This window comes from Naegleria lovaniensis (genome assembly GCF_003324165.1).
Source record: "Naegleria lovaniensis strain ATCC 30569 chromosome Unknown tig016, whole genome shotgun sequence".
Lineage (NCBI taxonomy): Eukaryota > Heterolobosea > Eutetramitea > Acrasida > Naegleriidae > Naegleria > Naegleria lovaniensis.
Genome location: NW_025407838.1, coordinates 249,237 through 267,755, shown reverse-complemented (window position 1 = coordinate 267,755; position 18,519 = coordinate 249,237). Strand labels below are relative to the sequence as shown.

Below are 18,519 nucleotides of genomic sequence, written 5' to 3'. Positions count from 1 at the left end.
CCATCAAATTTTGAAGTTAGCGATGATAATCATACGATTCCGATCAACAATAACAACACCAATAATTATTCTGCCGATCAGTCCCCATTTATCGGATCATCATCCAACAACAATAATGGTGGAAAGGAGTTTAAAGTCTTGACTTTTGAAGAAGTTGTAGCTCAAATCGGATTTGGATGGTATCAGATATTATTGATGAATGTTTGTGGAGCTGGTTGGTTGTTTGACGGAATTGAGCTGACCATGATTAGTTTTATTGTTCCTCAACTGACTGACGAATGGTCGTTGTCACCAGTACAAGCTGGATCTCTGGGAAGCGCTGTTTTCCTCGGTATGATGTTTGGAGCATGGCTTGGAGGTTTGTATTTCAAAAAGTGATTCTTGATGAAAGAGGATGAAATTTTCTGAATATCACCACAATTTACATTTTCGAAATACAATTGCAAAACGTAATAACAACACGTTCAGGAATTATCTCTGACAAAATTGGTAGAAAAGTAAGTGAGATTATAATTGTGCATGATCACTTTTTGTCTCGTAATAGCTTGTATTCTGTGGAAGTGTTTTTATAACAGCAACCTTTGGACTTGCTTCGTCGTTTTCCAATGGATATGTAGCATTCTTATTTTTGAGATTCTTCGTCGGACTGGGCTTGGGTGCGATGGTTCCTGTTGATTTTTCGTTATTCATGGAATTTATTCCTCCAAAGAATAGGTAGGTGGTTGTGACGCTGCTGATATAGATGATGTTTCTACAAAAATATAATTTCGAAAAGAGGTGCAATTTTGGGAGTTTTGAACATTTATTGGAGTGTTGGAGCTGCCTTTGAGTGTTTAATTGCTTGGATTTGTCTTCAAGCTGGTGGATTTAGTTTGGGTATGTTTTGTTAGAAATTATTTAAATAATTATTTTATAATTTTAATTATTGCCAGATACTGGATGGAGATGGGTTGTTGCATTGTCTTCCATTCCTGGATTTATTATTTTCATTTCCAGACTTTTTGTACCAGAAAGCCCAAGATATAATCTTTTGAGACAACGTGGAGGAGAAGTTCACCGAGTTATTAACAGCATGGCCGAAATTAATTGCGTTTCAAAGGATAACCCTGCTTTAGGATGGGTCTATAAAAGAAGTAAATGGAGATTGAGAGTACCCAAAATTGAGAAGCAACTAAATCCTTGGGAACAATTGAAATGTCTTTTCCACAAAGACTATATTTTGGGAACGCTTTTACTATGGCTGATTTGGTTTATGATGAGCTTTGGTGGTTGGGGATTTAATTTCTTGTTGCCAATTGTTTTTGTGAAACTCCAGGACAATAACGTGTATTTGAATACTTTTTGGGTGACTGGAGTTGGTTTTATTTCTAACATTATCACCTTATTCGTAATTGATAGAATTAGTCGTAGAGCTCTTATGAGCAGTACATTTATTGTGACAGGTATTTTAACTGCTGTTGTTGGAGTGAGTGAAGATCCAAGTAAGTAATTTCTTAGAAATAGTTTATCACAACTTCCATTGTTGTCAACAGTCTATGTTTTGGTTCTCTCAATGCTTTCTAACTTTTTCTCTTCCTTCCCTTGGGCTGGTAAGTGTTTCATTCTGTTTTGACCACATTTTTGCTCACAAATTGGCGTCCACATGTGAATAGTTGTTTACACGTACACTCCTGAATTTTATCCAACTGCCTTCCGTGCCACTGGTATGGGTACATGCTCTGCGTTCACAAGATTGGCTGGTACAATTACACCAATTGTTGGAGAAGTGTTACTGAAATCGAATTATTTCTTCCCATTCTTAGTTTTTGGAATTGCATTCTTTGTAGCTGGAATTTGTGGTATTTTCTTGCCAAGAGACACTTTAGGCGTTGCATTGGAGGATGTTGCAGGTGAAAGTCATTTCTTACCCAACTCTAAGAGTCATTTTGGAGTGGAACAGTTGTCGACTTATGGTGACAGCGCTCCTCCATCTGTTGATGATTTAACTTCATCGTTACTTAACGAGGAAAAAGATCGTAATGAAGGCTACAACCCTCCTTCCAATGAGACAGCTATTAATGTTTAAGAGTGTGAAATGCTTGTGAATTAAAATGCATTGTTAAATTGATTTTGTCAATCAAAAAAAATGAAAGCCCTTCAATTTTCAAAATCAACCCGACACACAAATTACTCTTCAGAAACAACGACACACCGATTCAATTATTCGGAACGAATAATTCCAACAAATGTTTTTTCCATTACAATTTTAAATCGTTAGAAGAACAACAACAATCATTCTCAAAACAACAATTCAATGATGCAAGAAAAGACATGTTCCCAGAAGAAGCTGCCATCTTTGAGAAAATTGTTCTCAAAAGAAAAGCCATTAAATCATTCATACCTGATAAGCTGTTCCACCAGAAGTGTTAAGTCATATTCTCGGACTCACACAACGTTCTCCATCAGGATACAATCTTCAACCATGGGTTGCTGTGGTTGTTTCAGATCCCGAAAAACGCAAAGCTCTTTTCACGGCCTCTCTTTCACAACAGAAAATATTGGAGGCACCTATTACCGTAGTGTTTGCTGCCAATTTGAATGCTCTTGCAAATCAGAGTAAAGTCATTTCAATGGAAGTTCAAAATGGAGTAATGACTGAAAACGAAGCACGCCAAATGTATCAAAAGACAACAGCTTACTTAGGAACTGGACCTTTATGCTTGTTTCAGTTGGCTAAATTTGTTGGTGGCTCAGTAATCAGCTTGTTTAGACCCATGATCGTTCCACCAATCAATATGAAAGCTCACGTTTGGAAACATACCATGCTTCCCGTACAAACGTTCATGCTTGCAGCAAGTAGCCACGGACTTGATACATGTCCAATGGAAGGGTTTGATGAAAGACGAGTGCGTGAAATTGTTGGACTACCATCGAATTTCTCAGTGCCAGTGATTGTCTCTCTCGGTTACGCGTCCGATCATCCAATCAATCATAAACCTCAATCTCTCAGAATACCACCAGAAGACCAATATTTCGACAATCAATATGGAAAACAAAAGAAGGATGTTCAATCATTTAATGACACGGTTCTCAAATCAAACAAACATGCTCATGAATAATAATGATGTGAGTTTCAATACCAACAGGATTAATTTATCTGATAAATTTTAAACAGGTATTTATTTGATGTACTCAATATTCTAACCCTTAAAAAATGTCCAGACTCGATGATGATGCTCATCAAAAATCTAAGAGTGCCTTACGCGTGTCGGAAACACGAAATAAGGACGATGATCAAGGTACCGAAACTCTCTCGAGCACCAAGAAAGGAGAAGAGGAATTGGAAGAAAATTTTGATGACTGGGTGTTTGACGATGACGAGGACGACGAAAATACCGTTGATGAAAAGGAGATTCTTGAAAGCGTACCAGAAACGTGGAGACAAGCAAGTATGGTAGAGGAAATTCTTGAGAGAAGACAATTGCACAAAGATACCCAAGGCGGAAGCATCAAAAAACAGCAGAGCTCTGCCGATCAGGATTTTTGTGAGGATCCCTTGGATTTAGTAAGGTATGCACGTTTTTATTGTTTCATAACTACCAACAACTATCACCAGAGCCTTGCAGCTATCAAAGCTTAAGAATGGATTAAATCCATACGAAGAAGGATTTATCCCGACCAAGTATATAGCCTCCTTTCATTCCAAATTCAGTTTCGAAGTTTTGAAGAAATCTAGGATGACATGTAGACAAAGAAAAGAAAGTCAGTCACGCAAGCTGAGACAATTTGTTCAAGATAATTTAGAAAAATACGTTTACTTGAAAGACAAGCTAGAAGAGTTTTTTATTGGAGACAGAGAGGGTAGAAATATATTTAATGACACTGCTGTGCAAGGATTAGAAGAGTCTTTTAATTCATTGCAAACAACTGCCAAAGCTTTATTCTCACCAATTATTAAAACCCAGCAGCTGAGCGAAGAGATTAGAAGCATGACAGTGATTGTTGACAAACTAAAATTTTTGTTTGTCATTCCTTCGGATATTAAGGAAAACAGAGAAAGGGTATGTTTAATTATTTTGGAGACAATTTTTTTGTTAAGTTTATTAGAAAGAGTACAAGAAAATAATATTGGACTACAAAAAAGCAAAATACTTTATCAGAAATAGCTCATCAAAGATACTAAATTCTCTTTACACACATATATTGAGACAAGTGGCTGAAGTAAGAACAGACTTATTTAATAAGCTGAAAGATCCATCAATATCTATTGATCAAAAAGATAGATACATTGGATATTTATACATGTTGGATGCTAAGGAGGAAGATCCTGTTTCATTTTTCATTTTTCATCAGTTCAATTATATTGTCAGCCAAATGCAAAACCTTTTTGCAGGTGTGATTGAGAATGAACGTCAACAAAATGTGACCAAGAAAGTCAAAGTGAGCGATCAGATAAAAGCGCCATTTTTCGATGTCGAACAAAGAGACAGTGAAAATTTTTTAGAAGGAGTTGAGAGCATGCTCTTCGAAGAGGGGATATTATGGTCTCTAGATTCAGTTATTGGAAAAACACAATTCAATCCAGCTATGAACTTCACTCTTTATGTAGAATCTGTGAAAAAATTATGTAATTTGCTTTTCGAAAATTTGCAAATATTTTGGAGGTTTTCAAAATACTCTTTGGAAGATAGGTATAAACAAGAACGAATTGGCAATAAGAAAAACTCACAAGTGGTCAAAGTGCAAGAAAGAGAGCGTCAGGTTAAAAAAGAAGCAGAAATATTGGGACTTTTCAACGAAATTTATAACACTTTCTCCATACTCATAAGAGAGCTGTTCGAGAAAATGGATACCAATGAAATCAGTCAACCTCATATCGAGGAAGCGTTGAAGTACTTTTCAACAAAATTGCTGTCCACGTCCGAGTTCAAAATTCAAGCAAAATTCATCAATCCACTCTACCACTTCGTGCAAGAAATGAAGAATGATATTACAACCCAATATTGCTTGCGAACAATATCAACAATTCAACAATTACATCAATTGGAAGATTGGATTCTTATTAAGGAAAGCAATACTACCAAACTTCCTGTGATGCTCATGCGACACGTTTATTCTTTGATTGATATCTTAAATGCAATTATGACAAATGTTGAGGTATGTGTTTAATTTCACAGATATTTTCTTTTTTTTTTACATCGGATAGGATTGCAAGGACGTTAAAACTTTGTTCATTGAAGCTTTACTGTCATTTGCAGACTCTGTCTATGTATTGGCAGAAGAGATAGACGGGAATGACATACTTAGCTCTCTTCAGGCAAGCTCCTCTCATTACACATCTATTACCTCAATTGGACATAGAACTGCAGATAAGCAACTGTTACTTGTGGTGAGAAATCTATTTTTCTTAACCAAGAGTGATGGAGGGCTGGATAAAATGATTCATTCTTTCTCTGAGAAAGTACTTACCAAAGATAATAGTTGGGAGGAGCAAGTTGATGGAGACGATCTAGAAGATATAGATTTTGATGATATAGATCTTGAAAATATACCTCAAACATCCAGAAAGCCAAAAGAAGAGTTTAGAGAGAGCGATTTAGTCAAAAATGTTTTTGATGTATTTGAGAAGCTTTCAAATATCGTGTTAAACAAATGGTTGAGAAGAAAAATCACGTCATTGTCAGCTATTCTTAGGAAAGGGGTGTTAAACCCTGGTTTCAAGTGGTCTAACGTGTTGAATCCAACGTCAGTTAGAAGTTACATTATTGAGACTTTACTCGGGCTAACTCTTATTCACCATGAGATTATTGATATGAAAGCTAAATCATCCTTTACAAATATTATTTTTAGAGAGATCAAAATTGGATTGCTTAATACTTTCAATGACTGTTGCCTTCGGCTTCCTGAAGATATTTGTCTTAATGGATGTCTTCAGCTTGATATCGAGATTACCTTTTTCGATGAATGCCTTTCATGTTTTGACACTGAAGAAAGTATTTCAATATTCTCAAAAATTAGAGGGAAACTAATGGCTTTACATAAGATGGACTTGGACGGAGATTCTCAACTTTTCAAAACAAAACAAGATGTAATCGACAAGTATAAGGAGAAAACAGCTCAACAACTTGCTGGCTTCAACGGTAATGTGTCATCTTCTAGAGACAATAAGGAATCAGCTAGAAGGACAACTGTAAATTCTTTACCAACTCTTAAAGTCTCAACAACAAACACCCGAGACGAGAGTAACGAAGATTTAGGCTTGAGTTTTGGTTTGAAGCAAAAACGAATTCTCAAAGAAGAAAAGACTTCGAATACTCCAAAGACTGCCAACAGATCTATCTCCATAAATTCCACTACAACAAACACACCAGATAATCTGAAAAGAAAATCAGTAAGGCAAAGTGAGCCATTCGTTGGTAGTGGCGACGGTAGTTCACCAGCTACATCAAAAGTCACAGGCATTATGACACCCACAGCTCCCAAGAAAACTCTTGCGATGGCCTCTGTTACGAAACGAACCCCTTCATCTTCCAACAAATAGTAGTGGACTTTTTTTGATACACCTTCAACAACATGCAACAAAACAACCATAATTTACCCGTCCACAACAGCCAATTTAAGATCGATTAAAAGCTTTGGTTTGTGACAGCTGTTGAACTCTCATACTTACCTTGAAAGACTCAGAGCGATCATGAAAGCTTGAGAGTCATAAGAGTTCTCTATCCTTGCACTTGCGATAGATTGAATTCTTGTGTAGTCAGCACTGAAAGTGGTGTTGCCTTCTTTCATAATTTTTGTTTCGTGAGTGGATGACTGGATCGTCCTCTCGCTCTAATCTTGAAGAGAAACTTTTTGCTTGCTGCAATCAAAAAATGGAACACAAAGTAAAAGAGCTTGTGAATCGAATCATCGTGGATCATCATCTGAAAGAACACGTTTTAAATAACGTAAATTCAACATCAACTCACAATAGATTTATGATTGCAGTATTTGGAACTCCAGGTTCTTCTAAAACCACAACCAGCGAAATTATGAAAAATTGTTTTATCAATAATCATTCTATTCCAACTCAAATCGTTCCGATGGATGGATTCCATTACTATAGAAAAGAATTGGATGCCATGGAAAATCCACAATATGCCCACAGTAGACGAGGAGCACCATTTACTTTCAATGATAAAGCCTTTGAAGAGTTATTGAAAAAAGTGAAATATCATTCGACAGAAATTGTTAAAGCTCCATCTTTTGATCATCATGTTGGAGATCCAATTGAAGATGACATTGTCGTAGATGTATCTCATCGTGTCATTATTGTGGAAGGCAATTATTTGGCAACATGGAATAATATTAGGCCTCTGTTCGATGTGTTCATTTATATCTACACGGCAAGTAAGGAAGAAGCGATGGAACGAGTAGTGAGACGACACATGTCAACAGGAAATACAGAAGAATTAGCAAGACAGAGAGTGGAATTCAACGATGGACCAAATGCAGATCAAATTATTAGTGATTTCAACAAAATTCAGTACGATCATGAGCTCAATCACACTTCCATAACTTGTCCTCCCAAACTCTATACACTACTTTCTGAACACGAAGATCAATTTGCAATCAAATGACATTGTTGAAACTCTCTAATTAGAGAGTGTGGAGATTTTTGCATAATTTTTACACATGTAGAATAACATAGTAGTTGATTCTTCTTGTCCTTCCTTAACACCATCATCTTCATTGGACACTTTTCGAAGCAATATACCTACCCACATCCAATGTTGCATCTGCATTGTTACAGCCACAGCACCGGCATGAACGAACACCAAAGAAAATAAAAAGCTTCAAATAAAAAAATGAAACTACAGAAGGGAACGCAATGGGCCATTCGGAAGTCTGCAGTGTCATATTTCGGAAATTGCCTCGGCAGTAACAATCATCATATAAATTTATGGGTTCATTTCCATCCGAGTATGATCACGACAAGCAAGCAGTTTCATAGTTCAATCAATATTCAAAAAGAACGGAAATCACCTCCGACCGTGAAACAATTAATATTACAATCAGAAAAGAAAAAGGAATCTTCTGCACCCAAATCTGTTGTAAAGAAGAAGGAAGAATTTACATACACGCCCGAAGAAAAGAGTAAATATTTTCAACAAATCATTTTTCCTTTACGAAAAGCGTTAAAAGAAAAAGATATAGATACCTGCGTGTGGTATTTTGAGAAAGAAGCTCCCAAGTATTTCGTTTCAATTCCATTGGAAGAATCTAATGAATATCTCAATTTACTTGCTGGTGTTGGAAATTTCCGAAAAGTATTTGAATATTACAGCAAAATATTTGAAAAGTTTTCTCATAAAGGAGGAAGCAAGCCAGATATCAATACCATAGAAAACGTATTCTTTGCAGCCAAGCAAAACAGAGATCTTCCTACCATGGGAATTTTGAAAAAGTTAGAAATTGTGATCTTTGAGGATTTGAACAAGTTAAACTTGAAAGTGAATAGCAAAATTCTTCATGACTTGATTGCTGTATTAGTACATGGAATACGTAGCAACAGTGAGAGCAATGAATTAATGGCAGCACTCCGTGGCGAACCGATGGATGAACACTTGACCACCAAGTTTACTCCACAAGCCATGATTGAACTGTATAACAATACGAAACACAAGAGCAAATTTGTGCATACATATATGGTTCAATATTTGCAGTTGATAGGAAAATTTGAGCAAATTTTTATAATTTATGACGAATTGAAAAAAGAAGAAAAAAAGGATGCGTTAGATATCAAATTTTATAATTCTTTATTGATGAGCTTAATTAATCACAGGTTTTCCAGTCATGAGGATGTATTATTGCTGTTTGAAATATATAGAGAAATGGTGGAAGTCGGTGGATGTCAACCAACATGCCACACCTTTAACATGATACTTTCTGCCCTGAAAACAGCCAATGAGAAGCAACTCTTTATTAGCAAGGAAGAATACAGAGAAAAGGTGTCAGGTCTGTTTAAAGAAATCAAATTTAGATTGAACCCAGCGGATATAGATCCACCCTTATTGAACTTGCTTTCTCAATCGTTGAGTTTTGTTGGCATGTTGAAAGAAGCACGGGATTTGATATCCTCTCAACCTCTTTTCATTACTCCACTTACCATTCAATTTCTATTGCGAAAATCCATTGTTAAGGAATGCGAAACTCTCAATGATTTTAAGGCAAACGTCCAACCATTATTGGCCATGCTATTGGATAAGGCGTTTGAGATGAAGCCAGAGTTATTGAACTTTATGGTTTTGAGGATGCTTGACACCCACAAGTCACAGAAGGTAATGGAGGCTCTTTGTGTTTTCTGTTTAAAATACTTTGGTGTTAGGGTCACCATCGATCCAAGAGCAGTCGACAAGCAAAAACAAGAGTTTGTGTTTCATTTGAGGAAAATAAATATCTAATCATTTACTCTTCATCATCTGACATGTGTTGGGCTAGTAAGGAATCAAAGTCGTCCGTTGGATCTCTAGTTTCTCCAATGGCTGGTAAAATTGGTTTTCTGGATGAAAAAACGGTGGCTCTACTTTCCATGCTTTGCATGACAGGACTAAGATCGTCATCGAAAGAAGGAAGTTGTGATGAAACAGTTGTGGAAATAGGTTGAGAGGAACCAACTGTTGTTGAATTCAATCCAGAAGACGATGGTGTTAACTTTCTTGGTGGTATTTCTTCTTCATCATCGCTGCCTGCATCAAATCTGGAAAGCATTTCGTCGAATCCACCAACAGCCTTAGTTGGAAAAGTAGTTTCTATGATGTTTGTTTTTGGACTTGGTGTTTTTGTGATTGATGGAGCCGTGACGTTGCTAGTATCAAGCACTGGTGATGGCGATTTGATTACCTTTTGAGGTAATGATACTTCCTCGTCATCGAGACCTGAGCTAATCATTTTCTGCTGTAATCGATCAAAGTCAATATCAGCTGTGGTTTTAAGCTTGGGGGATGGAAGTTTCTTTGGAGATTCTGGAATATCAGACCAATGTTTGTTCATTAAAGCGTCAAATAATTTTTGATTTTCTAAAAATGCTCGTTGTTTCTCTTCTTCTTCCTGTCTTAGTCTTTCTTCTTCTTCTTTTTGTCTTAATAACTTTTCTTTTTCTTCGTCATCCAAGAAATACGATTTTTGATCAATTACAGGTACTGGCTCTTTCAATATCTTTTGAATTGGATTTTCTGTTGAGTGGAATGAAGACGTTGGTGTGAGTGTGGATGTGAATGAAGAGGCTGATGACGGTGGTTGGCTAAACGTTGACACGGGCTGTTGCGAAAAGGCTGTGACACTTGAATCTGGAATATTTGCCTCTGGGTCGTTTTCACGAAATTCTTCATATCGTATGTTCTCCATCATTTCTATCATGCTTTTCATTGCTTTCATGTATTTTGTGAATTGTTCCACATTGAGAGAGGTCTGCATGGCAATCGGTGAAATTGATGGAATAATTCTGGTGGCAATAATCTTTCCTAGTGAAGGATCGTCAATTTTTTGGAGATGTTTCGAAATTTTAAGATACACTCCAACACATGTCATGAGAAGAGCTGCTGAAAGTTGAGCTCCAGATCTATCGGCTGCAAACAGTGGAGCAAGAGATACCTCCAATATAGGTATGACCGTTACAGAAATAACTCTGGATCCAACTGTGGTAAAATTTTACCAAGGCAAACAATTCCGTTAATTCTTACGCTTTGGTTTGTCGTGTTGTGGCAAATAATTTCAATTTGAGGAAGAAGAGTGGATTTAAACTCTGGGTAGGATATTCTTTCACTGTTCAGACATTCTTCACATCTTTTCAATGCCTCATTTTGTACATCAGGAAACTTGCTGTCAAGGCAACGAATTAAAAATGGAGTCAATTCTTTCATGTGGTCATCATCAGTTGTCTTGTCCCACATTAAATTAAAATTCTCCAACAACTTCAATGGTATTTTTACATTAGATGCTTGAACCAAGGCAACCTTGGATAGAGTAGGCATTACTTGCTTGCTGAATTCTTTTGTTGTCATTCTCTCACTCAATGCGCTGATTATAAATGTATAAATGGTTAATGGTAATGGCGCACGAACACTACTACTTACAGTACATTAGGAAGTGCATAAAGGAGCATTTTAACGTCTGTGCATTCTTTTAACAATGGAGGTAACACTTTAGAAAATATTATACTGTTAGAGAATCCTTCTTCTGTTGAGGTGTCTTCTACACCATTGACCAATTGATGTGGTTTTGGTGCTTTTAGCATGGGAGTCAGAGACGATAAAAACTGAGCTTTTTTAACTGGTTCTCTCATTTCCATATTTGCCAGATACCTCAATGCCTTGACTTCATTTCCGAATAAAAGCTCACAATTTGAAAGTAGGAAATGTGAAGTTGGTCTTTCTTGAGGTTTTATGGAGCAAGAGGTCAGCAAGGACTCACGAATTTCTTGAGAAACTCTCAAATTTCGAACTACTTCATTCAGTCTGGAAACACTGTTTGTATAGGCGTTGATATCTTGTTCCGTTTCTAGAATCGAATATTGTTTCTCCATGATCAGTTGCAGGTAAATCAATGCAAAAGAGAAAATATCTGAAGCATAGCCAGGACTTTGCTCTAGAACATATTCCGGTGCAGTAAAGTCAAGTGAAGGAAGGAAATCTCGCTTTGAGAAATTTCTTCGGAACAGTGTTGGTGTTGTATTACCTCCCTCTGATGTTGGTGCTCCCTGTGAATAGAAGGAAAACTGAAATCCGCTAATTTTCCAATGGCCATCAACTGTGATGTAAATATTGTGTGGATGAAGACCTGCATGGGTAAGCTTGGCATTTTGGTGACAAAACGTTAATGCTTCCATCACTTGACACATTCCGTATTTAATTTCCAATTTGCTCAAATTAAAATTCTTCATCATTGGTAACACTTCGGGAATATGTGTATAATTTTTGAACAGTAAATTGCTAACTGAACCTAATACAGGTTCCGTAATCATGGCTAATTGTGTTTTTGTTTCAAAGAATTGTTGTTGCGGAGAAAGTATAAGTGGATGCCGAAGTTTTTGTAGTGTTTGACTCTCCATCTTGAAGTGATTAATCACTTGCTGAACGTTATTCTTTCCATAGACCGTTTCAATATCCTTGAAAGAACAGCAAAACACAGAGACCTCTTCTCTTGTTTGTCTATGTGTTCCGGTGTGTATTCTCCATAACGACATGGGTCCACCTGTTGCAAAAGGCTTCTCGCTGATGGTATAATCTTTTTCTAATTGATTTCCCATCTTGGTGTATTCATGAACGAGTGCAACGACTAGATAAAACTGATGCTTGTTTTGAAAAAGTTCTATGTGATGATGATGATGCAACTCTTGATTACAATAATGTTGGAAAGCAATGAACTCCGATCGAAGGAAATCCACGGCAACAGCTGTTGAGATGTTGATTGGGAGTGCTCTTTTTTTTAAAAGTGCACATGGTGAGTTGGAGTTCTGTTTCATTCATTGAAACAGATTGGAAGGTAAACAACCAATGCACTCCCAATCAGTTGAACTTCCAATCATTAAGATTTAGATCAATCCTTTGACATGGTTGTGGCAGTCTAAGCATGACCCTTGTTTTGAAATAAAAAATGTTAAAAGGCAAAGCTTTTGGACGGCTCTCTCTCAATTCACCTTCTCTTTCCTTTTGGAATTCGAAATATTACGTAACCAGTAGAATGTTTTCCAAGACTTTGTTCAACCATTCTGATCATGAACGGAAAACTTCTCAAGCTGATCCGTCAAGAAAGATTTTCAATCAAGAAACCAATGATCGCCAAGATCAAACAAGCCATCAAAAATCCAAAAAACCACAAACATCTTCCGCTGATGATGTTCATCAAGAAAATAATTCCAATGAAAAGATTAAAAGGGCTTCCGAAAGTAGTCTTCCATTCCTTCATGAAGTGAAAGAAGAATTATTTTCCAATGAAGGACAACGAAGTAAATACTACTTGTCAAAATTCTTTACTCAGAGTGTTGGAAGTACTGAAGTAGTTCAATATGTCATGAATATACGAATTCCAAAGTGGTTAGCTCCTCTTGCGATTTTGATAGTATTGTATTTTGTGCTAACTCAAATCAAGATGAAAACACAAGTGGGAGAATTAATTAAGCAGATCAAGGACGCAAAATTTATTAGTAATAGAGGTCAAGATGAGTCTGAAAATAACGAACGACTCATAAAGGTCTATGGAAAGGTGAAATGTTCTGTGGAAAAGCCTTTGAATAGTGAAACACCTCAACTAGAGGTGATGAACAAATCAAAACATTCACAACATCGTCACACTCCAAGACAAGACCATGATATTCTCATGTATCATTATATCATTAGAAGTGTCGAAAATGGAAGCAAGGGATTTGCAAGCAATACTGAATTTTATGAAATAGTCTATGCCACAAGCTTCCCAATTTATTTGAAATATTATTTAGAAGAAAATATCATTGAGAATGAGAGAAATACTTTCGAAAAAAAGTGGTGGTCTAATGATAACAGCAAGGACAGCAAACCAAGACTGTTGCCACAATACTCAATGATTTTAGATATCATGAATGAAAACCAAACCAAAAAATTGGTGAGCACTTTTTCTGACGAGGGATTGCACAAACTCTCTCCCAACGAAATAGCTCCTTTTCTTCATACAGAGAGAATTATTTCTACAAGCAACAAAGCCAACGTGATAGATTTTTTCTCTGAATTAGAGAAAATAGCACAAAAGTCCTCAATGAAACCAGTAGCCAGTATCAATTTAGAGAACACGTTGAAACATGGAAATACTTATTACATTACTGAGAAGGTCTTACGAGTTGATGATTCGGTGTTTGTAATGGGACCATTGAGAAAAGAACTTGAAGTATTGCATTTAAATTGCAATATTATTTCGAGTCACAATGAGAAAGATTTAATTCATAATCTTCAGAAACAAAACAGTTTTCTGGTGAGAAAGTATTATGAATTTTGATTACGCTGGCAAATTAAGGCTGCCTTATCCTTCTTTAATTTGTAATTATTAATAAATCATTTTCTAATAATTAGACAGTTAGCAAGTCTTAAAACGCATTAATCTTCCTGAATATCAATCTTTCTGACTTTCTCTTGCTTTGGCTCAGGTTGTAGCTTTTCCAACACAATCTTTAATTGACCATCCTTCATTTGAGCCTTCAGTTGATCAATCTTTACATTTTCTGGCAGAGAGAATCTTCTCTCAAACGAGGAAGAACATCTCTCCTTCACCAAGTATCTTCCTCTTTATCCTTTTCCTCCTTTTCCTTCTTCATTTCACCCTTCAAGGTAATCATTCTGTTCTCTTCGTCCAAATCGACCTTGATATTGTCTTTGGTAAATCCTGGAACGTCTGCTGTGAGTTCGTAGCTGTTGTCGGTTTCCTTGACATCGACGCTTGGTGAAAAGCTGGTAATGGATGATGTTGGGAATTGGGTGTCAAATTCCTTAAACAAGGAATCAAAATATGGATCGTTGAAGAAGTGACTTGGGAATCCAAATGGTCTTCTGTACCATGGGTTCATGGCTCTTCCCACACTCTTGACAAGCTTATCGATCATGGTGTATGTTAGGTGAAGTGTTATTGATAAATTTGATTTGTTTTTTTTGATTGGCTTTATGCGCACTGTTGTGAATTTGTAGCTTTGCCAATTCCGGTCAACTCATGTTTCCGAGGCTAAAAAAAGCAAAATATATTGAGTGTACCAAAAGTGTACCCAATGATGGAGTCCTCAATGGTTAGGGTCAGTGTGTTATTTCTTAGAAATCGGAATGTTTGGAATTGCTAACGGATCGGAAGTATAGTCCGCATTACTGTTGAAAATGCTTTGGTAATAATTATGACAAATCCCTTCGATCCAGCAAGAGTTGTACCAGTAGCTTGTTATGATGCGAAACAGCTTGAAGTGAAACGAAAGGAAGATACATGGTATAGAGTTCAAAGTGAGATTTGGCATATTTCAAGTTGTTTCGTGTCATCTTGAGTTCAAGTAATTTTTCATCCTCAAGCCACTCTTTGAACCAATATTGTACTCCATCTCCACAAACTCCAATTTCTGTATAACCTTCATCTCTGTATTGCTGAAGAGTATAACACATTTCCCAAACTTTTTTCTTTAAAAAGGCTACTTGTTCTTCGTCACTCTTTTGATTGGAGCTCGTAGTGTTGAGAGGAACAATTCTTGGCGCAAATACTCTGTTGTAAACACGATCGACGAAAATGAAATGGACCAGTCCTGGACAATAATGTAAATAATTAAGCATTGTGACGTGTGAATCAGCCTTAATTTTCAAAAAAGAAAATCTCTTAAAATTGGAAATTTCCTCATTCACTCTAATTGCTGCTTCCTTTAACTGGTCATGAATGGTTTCTTTGTCTTTTTCATCTACCGATTGATCTTCAATATAAGAATTGGGGAGAGAGGCAGAAACTGAAGCATTCGATTGATAGCTTTTTGCCTCTACAGATCCAGCAACGACTTTGGACTGTATATCCTTAATGTTTGATTCGCAAATGAGCATGAGAGTCATGTCTTGGTCCTTGTCAAATTCAAAATATACTCCAAATCTACACAACTTTTGATCATAGTCTCCCTGATTGTCTGTAACATGAAAATTTAAATATTCAAATCTTGAATCTATGGTTGGTATATCTTTTTTGTTATCGTCTTCATCATCTGAGGAAACTGAGCTATTTCTTCCCATCATTCGTTGATCAATAAACTGATCGCTACTTTCTGAAGAGACTGATTGATTTGATGGAGGAACAGAAAGATTTTTGGGAGTAGTTGGAGTTTTGGACTTTGGTTTTTCATTGTAAAAAGTGCTCTGATTATAAATTATTAGACAAAGTAAATCACGAGGAAGGAGAACCCAGGTTTTGTCTCGAGAATAAATAGCAGCCAATTTTGTACCAACTAAAAGCACGGCATGGAGAATAAATGAATATTGTTGAATTCCTTTCTTAAGGGCGTCTATGATGGAAGCTCTGTTTATGTGATTCAAATCCACATACTCAATTCCTTGGACCAATATGCTTTGCTGTGATTTGTAAAGACGTTTCATTGTTTCTACAATAGGTTTGAGTATGCTGTGAATGGCAGACTGGTTCAATGTTCTATTGTTGAAACCATGTTGATTAAACGGATTGATCACAATACAGAAATTTGTCAAATCGTGTAAAAGATTAATTTGTCGAAATAGTGCTGCTGTAGTTTCTTTGGGTTCATCCTCATATTCATCACTCTCCATTTCAGTACCAATTCCTCTTTTCTTTCTTTCAACTTCTCGTATATAAATAATACAATAGTGTAATTCTCCACATTGATGTGTCAACAACACTTTGTCATTTCCGAGAGTATGAATTTGTCTGCATGATGTACTAAACGCGCTTTTTAAAGTTTGTTGTGCTGTACTCAGTACAGGTATTCCCAATTTTCCGCTTGGATGATCAGAAAATAGTTCCATAGATGTCTGTGCAATAGTAAAATATTTATGAGAAGTAATTTTCGAATAATAATATGGGCTTTCGGAAGAGGAGCCAACAACATGATTTTTAGATGCTCGCATTGATTTTTCAAAAGTTTTCTCTGTTTGAGAAGAAGGCGTTTCAATTCCCTGTTCGGGAGTTGAAAGAGCAGATGCCTTGCTCGGCAGCATTTTTTAAAGATTTTTTGTTGTTGCAACACGTCTGTCAGCAGGACCTTGATGTGCTTTTCTTTGCAACAAAAAAATGGTGATCGTGCTGTATACTGCACTGCGAGAGAGCTGTGTGTTTGCTGGATCGAGCATATCCTTCTCAATATCACTCATGAATGCACCAAGTGAGAGTGTCGATGAAAACGGTCCATATCATGGAAAATTGGTGGATGTTTTTTCTGATCGACTAGATGTGTTCGGAGTTGAAGATAAATCAAGCCAAAATGTAGCATCACCCAACACGAGTTATTATTCAACAACAAGCAATTCTTCTGGAGGACTATTTTCATGGTTCTTTTCATCATCTGCAACAACTAGCCAAGAATCTTCTGAACCAATGGATACATGGAAAGTGGATAAATTGTATGGACAAGTGTTTGGATTGTGTTCAGGAGATGCAAAATGCTTGAAAGACATCAACATGTCATCACCGAAGGCATCACCGAATCAAACATTATTTAACGATGATGAAAATAACCCCAAGAACAGTGATGTGGAATTTCCTTCATTAGTGCCTGTAAAGTCAAATAGTAAGCCAATTTTTGCATCCAAACCAAAAAGCTTTTTGGATGAAGCCATTTCTCTTTCGTCCTTAGAAAAAAAGACAATAACTGTCTCTGTATCAATACCAAACGAAATACCGCCAAGCTTTAAGGGCACTGTGATTAGATACAATTACTATTTAGCTCTGTCAATTCAAACATCTGACTTCAACAAAAACAGCATAAGAAAGTGATTACTGTTCCATTCAAAGTTTATAATCCATTCTCCTCCATTTGCTCTATTAATTCTTCATTTTTAGATACCTTTGATTTTAAATGGGACATTCATGGATTGTCCAAGAAACACAAGAATGTACAATTAGAAGATATTTCTTACAAGTACATGTTGACGTCAAACGCAAATATTTCTCCCTTTTTCTACTCATTTAGTCAAATTTCAAATATTGTAGCTCAAAATTCCAAAACTAGTAAGTTATTGAATTTTAACCAGTTAAACCTTAACGATGTCGAACGAATTTTTCACAACAGATCATTATGACATTGCAGATGAATCAAGTTTAGTGTGTAGAGTTTCACTATCGAGTAATGCTTTTTACATAGGAGACACAATATTAGGAATTTTTGATTTTACAAAGAGTGTGAAACTTTGTGCGAAGGTGAAATGTAAATTAATGTATCAAGAACAAGTAGCATCAACTATCATTGTAGATTACTACAAGCAAACACAATCAACCACGGAAAACAGTCACAATTCGGAATATACATCATTTGATCCTGAATACTATCAACCATTAAGAAATAAGGCTACTTTCAACAAAGTCTCCAGATTTGATCGATATACACTCAATACTATCACCTCTGATTTTAGGATGATCATTCCTCCACACTCACCATCTCAATTCTCATCTGATCTCATCAAAGTCGATTGGTTTTTGCAATTTAAATTTTACCTCATTGATGGAACCCTTACCGATGAAAGAGTTCAAGTTCTCAGTACAAAAAACCTTTCCGAGAAAAAAGACAAATTTAAGGTGAAGCCAATGACCTGGCTTTTACCAATCCACGTTTTTGTTCCCTCCAATTTCCGCCCTCTTCACGAACAAAGCCAAAGCAAAGAACAATGCATTGTAGTTCTTTAATTTTGCATTTGGGAGACATCTCAAAAACAAAATTGCATCATTTCTGCTCCATTGAAAATGCACGACCCAAAGGCTGAACTTGGAAGCACCTCAAACAATTCTTCCTGCAAATAAAATCATCGGCATCTTTTCTTTTGGAAGCCGATATTTGAAATT

At 36.4% G+C, this 18,519-nt stretch overlaps 10 protein-coding genes across 10 annotated transcripts; 7 read left to right on the top strand and 3 right to left on the bottom strand.

Annotated features, from left to right (window-relative positions):
- Positions 1-195: 195 nt before the first annotated feature.
- On the top strand, positions 196-2,065 carry C9374_002659 (uncharacterized protein; the record flags this gene model as incomplete). The annotated part of the gene is made up of 7 exons (XM_044692100.1): positions 196-358; positions 469-497; positions 545-714; positions 776-876; positions 933-1,481; positions 1,533-1,589; positions 1,653-2,065. 7 exons carry the CDS (start codon positions 196-198, stop codon positions 2,063-2,065), a joined length of 1,482 nt encoding a protein of 493 aa, XP_044550205.1.
- A 544-nt stretch (positions 2,066-2,609) lies between these two features.
- Positions 2,610-3,098, top strand: C9374_002658 (uncharacterized protein; the record flags this gene model as incomplete). The annotated part of the gene is made up of 1 exon (XM_044692099.1): positions 2,610-3,098. The coding sequence occupies one exon, from the start codon at positions 2,610-2,612 to the stop codon at positions 3,096-3,098; it is 489 nt and encodes a 162-aa protein (XP_044550204.1).
- A 95-nt stretch (positions 3,099-3,193) lies between these two features.
- On the top strand, positions 3,194-6,520 carry C9374_002657 (uncharacterized protein; the record flags this gene model as incomplete). Its single annotated transcript, XM_044692098.1, has 4 exons — positions 3,194-3,549; positions 3,596-4,040; positions 4,087-5,136; positions 5,186-6,520. The coding sequence occupies 4 exons, from the start codon at positions 3,194-3,196 to the stop codon at positions 6,518-6,520; spliced, it is 3,186 nt and encodes a 1,061-aa protein (XP_044550203.1).
- Positions 6,521-6,851: 331 nt separating this feature from the next.
- C9374_002656 (uncharacterized protein) lies at positions 6,852-7,598 on the top strand (the record flags this gene model as incomplete). The annotated part of the gene is made up of 1 exon (XM_044692097.1): positions 6,852-7,598. The coding sequence occupies one exon, from the start codon at positions 6,852-6,854 to the stop codon at positions 7,596-7,598; it is 747 nt and encodes a 248-aa protein (XP_044550202.1).
- A 228-nt stretch (positions 7,599-7,826) lies between these two features.
- C9374_002655 (uncharacterized protein) lies at positions 7,827-9,422 on the top strand (the record flags this gene model as incomplete). The annotated part of the gene is made up of 1 exon (XM_044692096.1): positions 7,827-9,422. The coding sequence occupies one exon, from the start codon at positions 7,827-7,829 to the stop codon at positions 9,420-9,422; it is 1,596 nt and encodes a 531-aa protein (XP_044550201.1).
- Positions 9,423-9,426: 4 nt separating this feature from the next.
- On the bottom strand, positions 9,427-12,265 carry C9374_002654 (uncharacterized protein; the record flags this gene model as incomplete). Its single annotated transcript, XM_044692095.1, has 3 exons — positions 9,427-10,611; positions 10,701-11,037; positions 11,094-12,265. 3 exons carry the CDS (start codon positions 12,263-12,265, stop codon positions 9,427-9,429), a joined length of 2,694 nt encoding a protein of 897 aa, XP_044550200.1.
- A 347-nt stretch (positions 12,266-12,612) lies between these two features.
- C9374_002653 (uncharacterized protein) lies at positions 12,613-13,983 on the top strand (the record flags this gene model as incomplete). The annotated part of the gene is made up of 1 exon (XM_044692094.1): positions 12,613-13,983. One exon carries the CDS (start codon positions 12,613-12,615, stop codon positions 13,981-13,983), a length of 1,371 nt encoding a protein of 456 aa, XP_044550199.1.
- Positions 13,984-14,251: 268 nt separating this feature from the next.
- On the bottom strand, positions 14,252-14,584 carry C9374_002652 (uncharacterized protein; the record flags this gene model as incomplete). The annotated part of the gene is made up of 1 exon (XM_044692093.1): positions 14,252-14,584. One exon carries the CDS (start codon positions 14,582-14,584, stop codon positions 14,252-14,254), a length of 333 nt encoding a protein of 110 aa, XP_044550198.1.
- A 277-nt stretch (positions 14,585-14,861) lies between these two features.
- Positions 14,862-16,682, bottom strand: C9374_002651 (uncharacterized protein; the record flags this gene model as incomplete). The annotated part of the gene is made up of 1 exon (XM_044692092.1): positions 14,862-16,682. The coding sequence occupies one exon, from the start codon at positions 16,680-16,682 to the stop codon at positions 14,862-14,864; it is 1,821 nt and encodes a 606-aa protein (XP_044550197.1).
- A 73-nt stretch (positions 16,683-16,755) lies between these two features.
- C9374_002650 (uncharacterized protein) lies at positions 16,756-18,363 on the top strand (the record flags this gene model as incomplete). The annotated part of the gene is made up of 3 exons (XM_044692091.1): positions 16,756-17,382; positions 17,445-17,691; positions 17,753-18,363. 3 exons carry the CDS (start codon positions 16,756-16,758, stop codon positions 18,361-18,363), a joined length of 1,485 nt encoding a protein of 494 aa, XP_044550196.1.
- Positions 18,364-18,519: the final 156 nt, after the last annotated feature.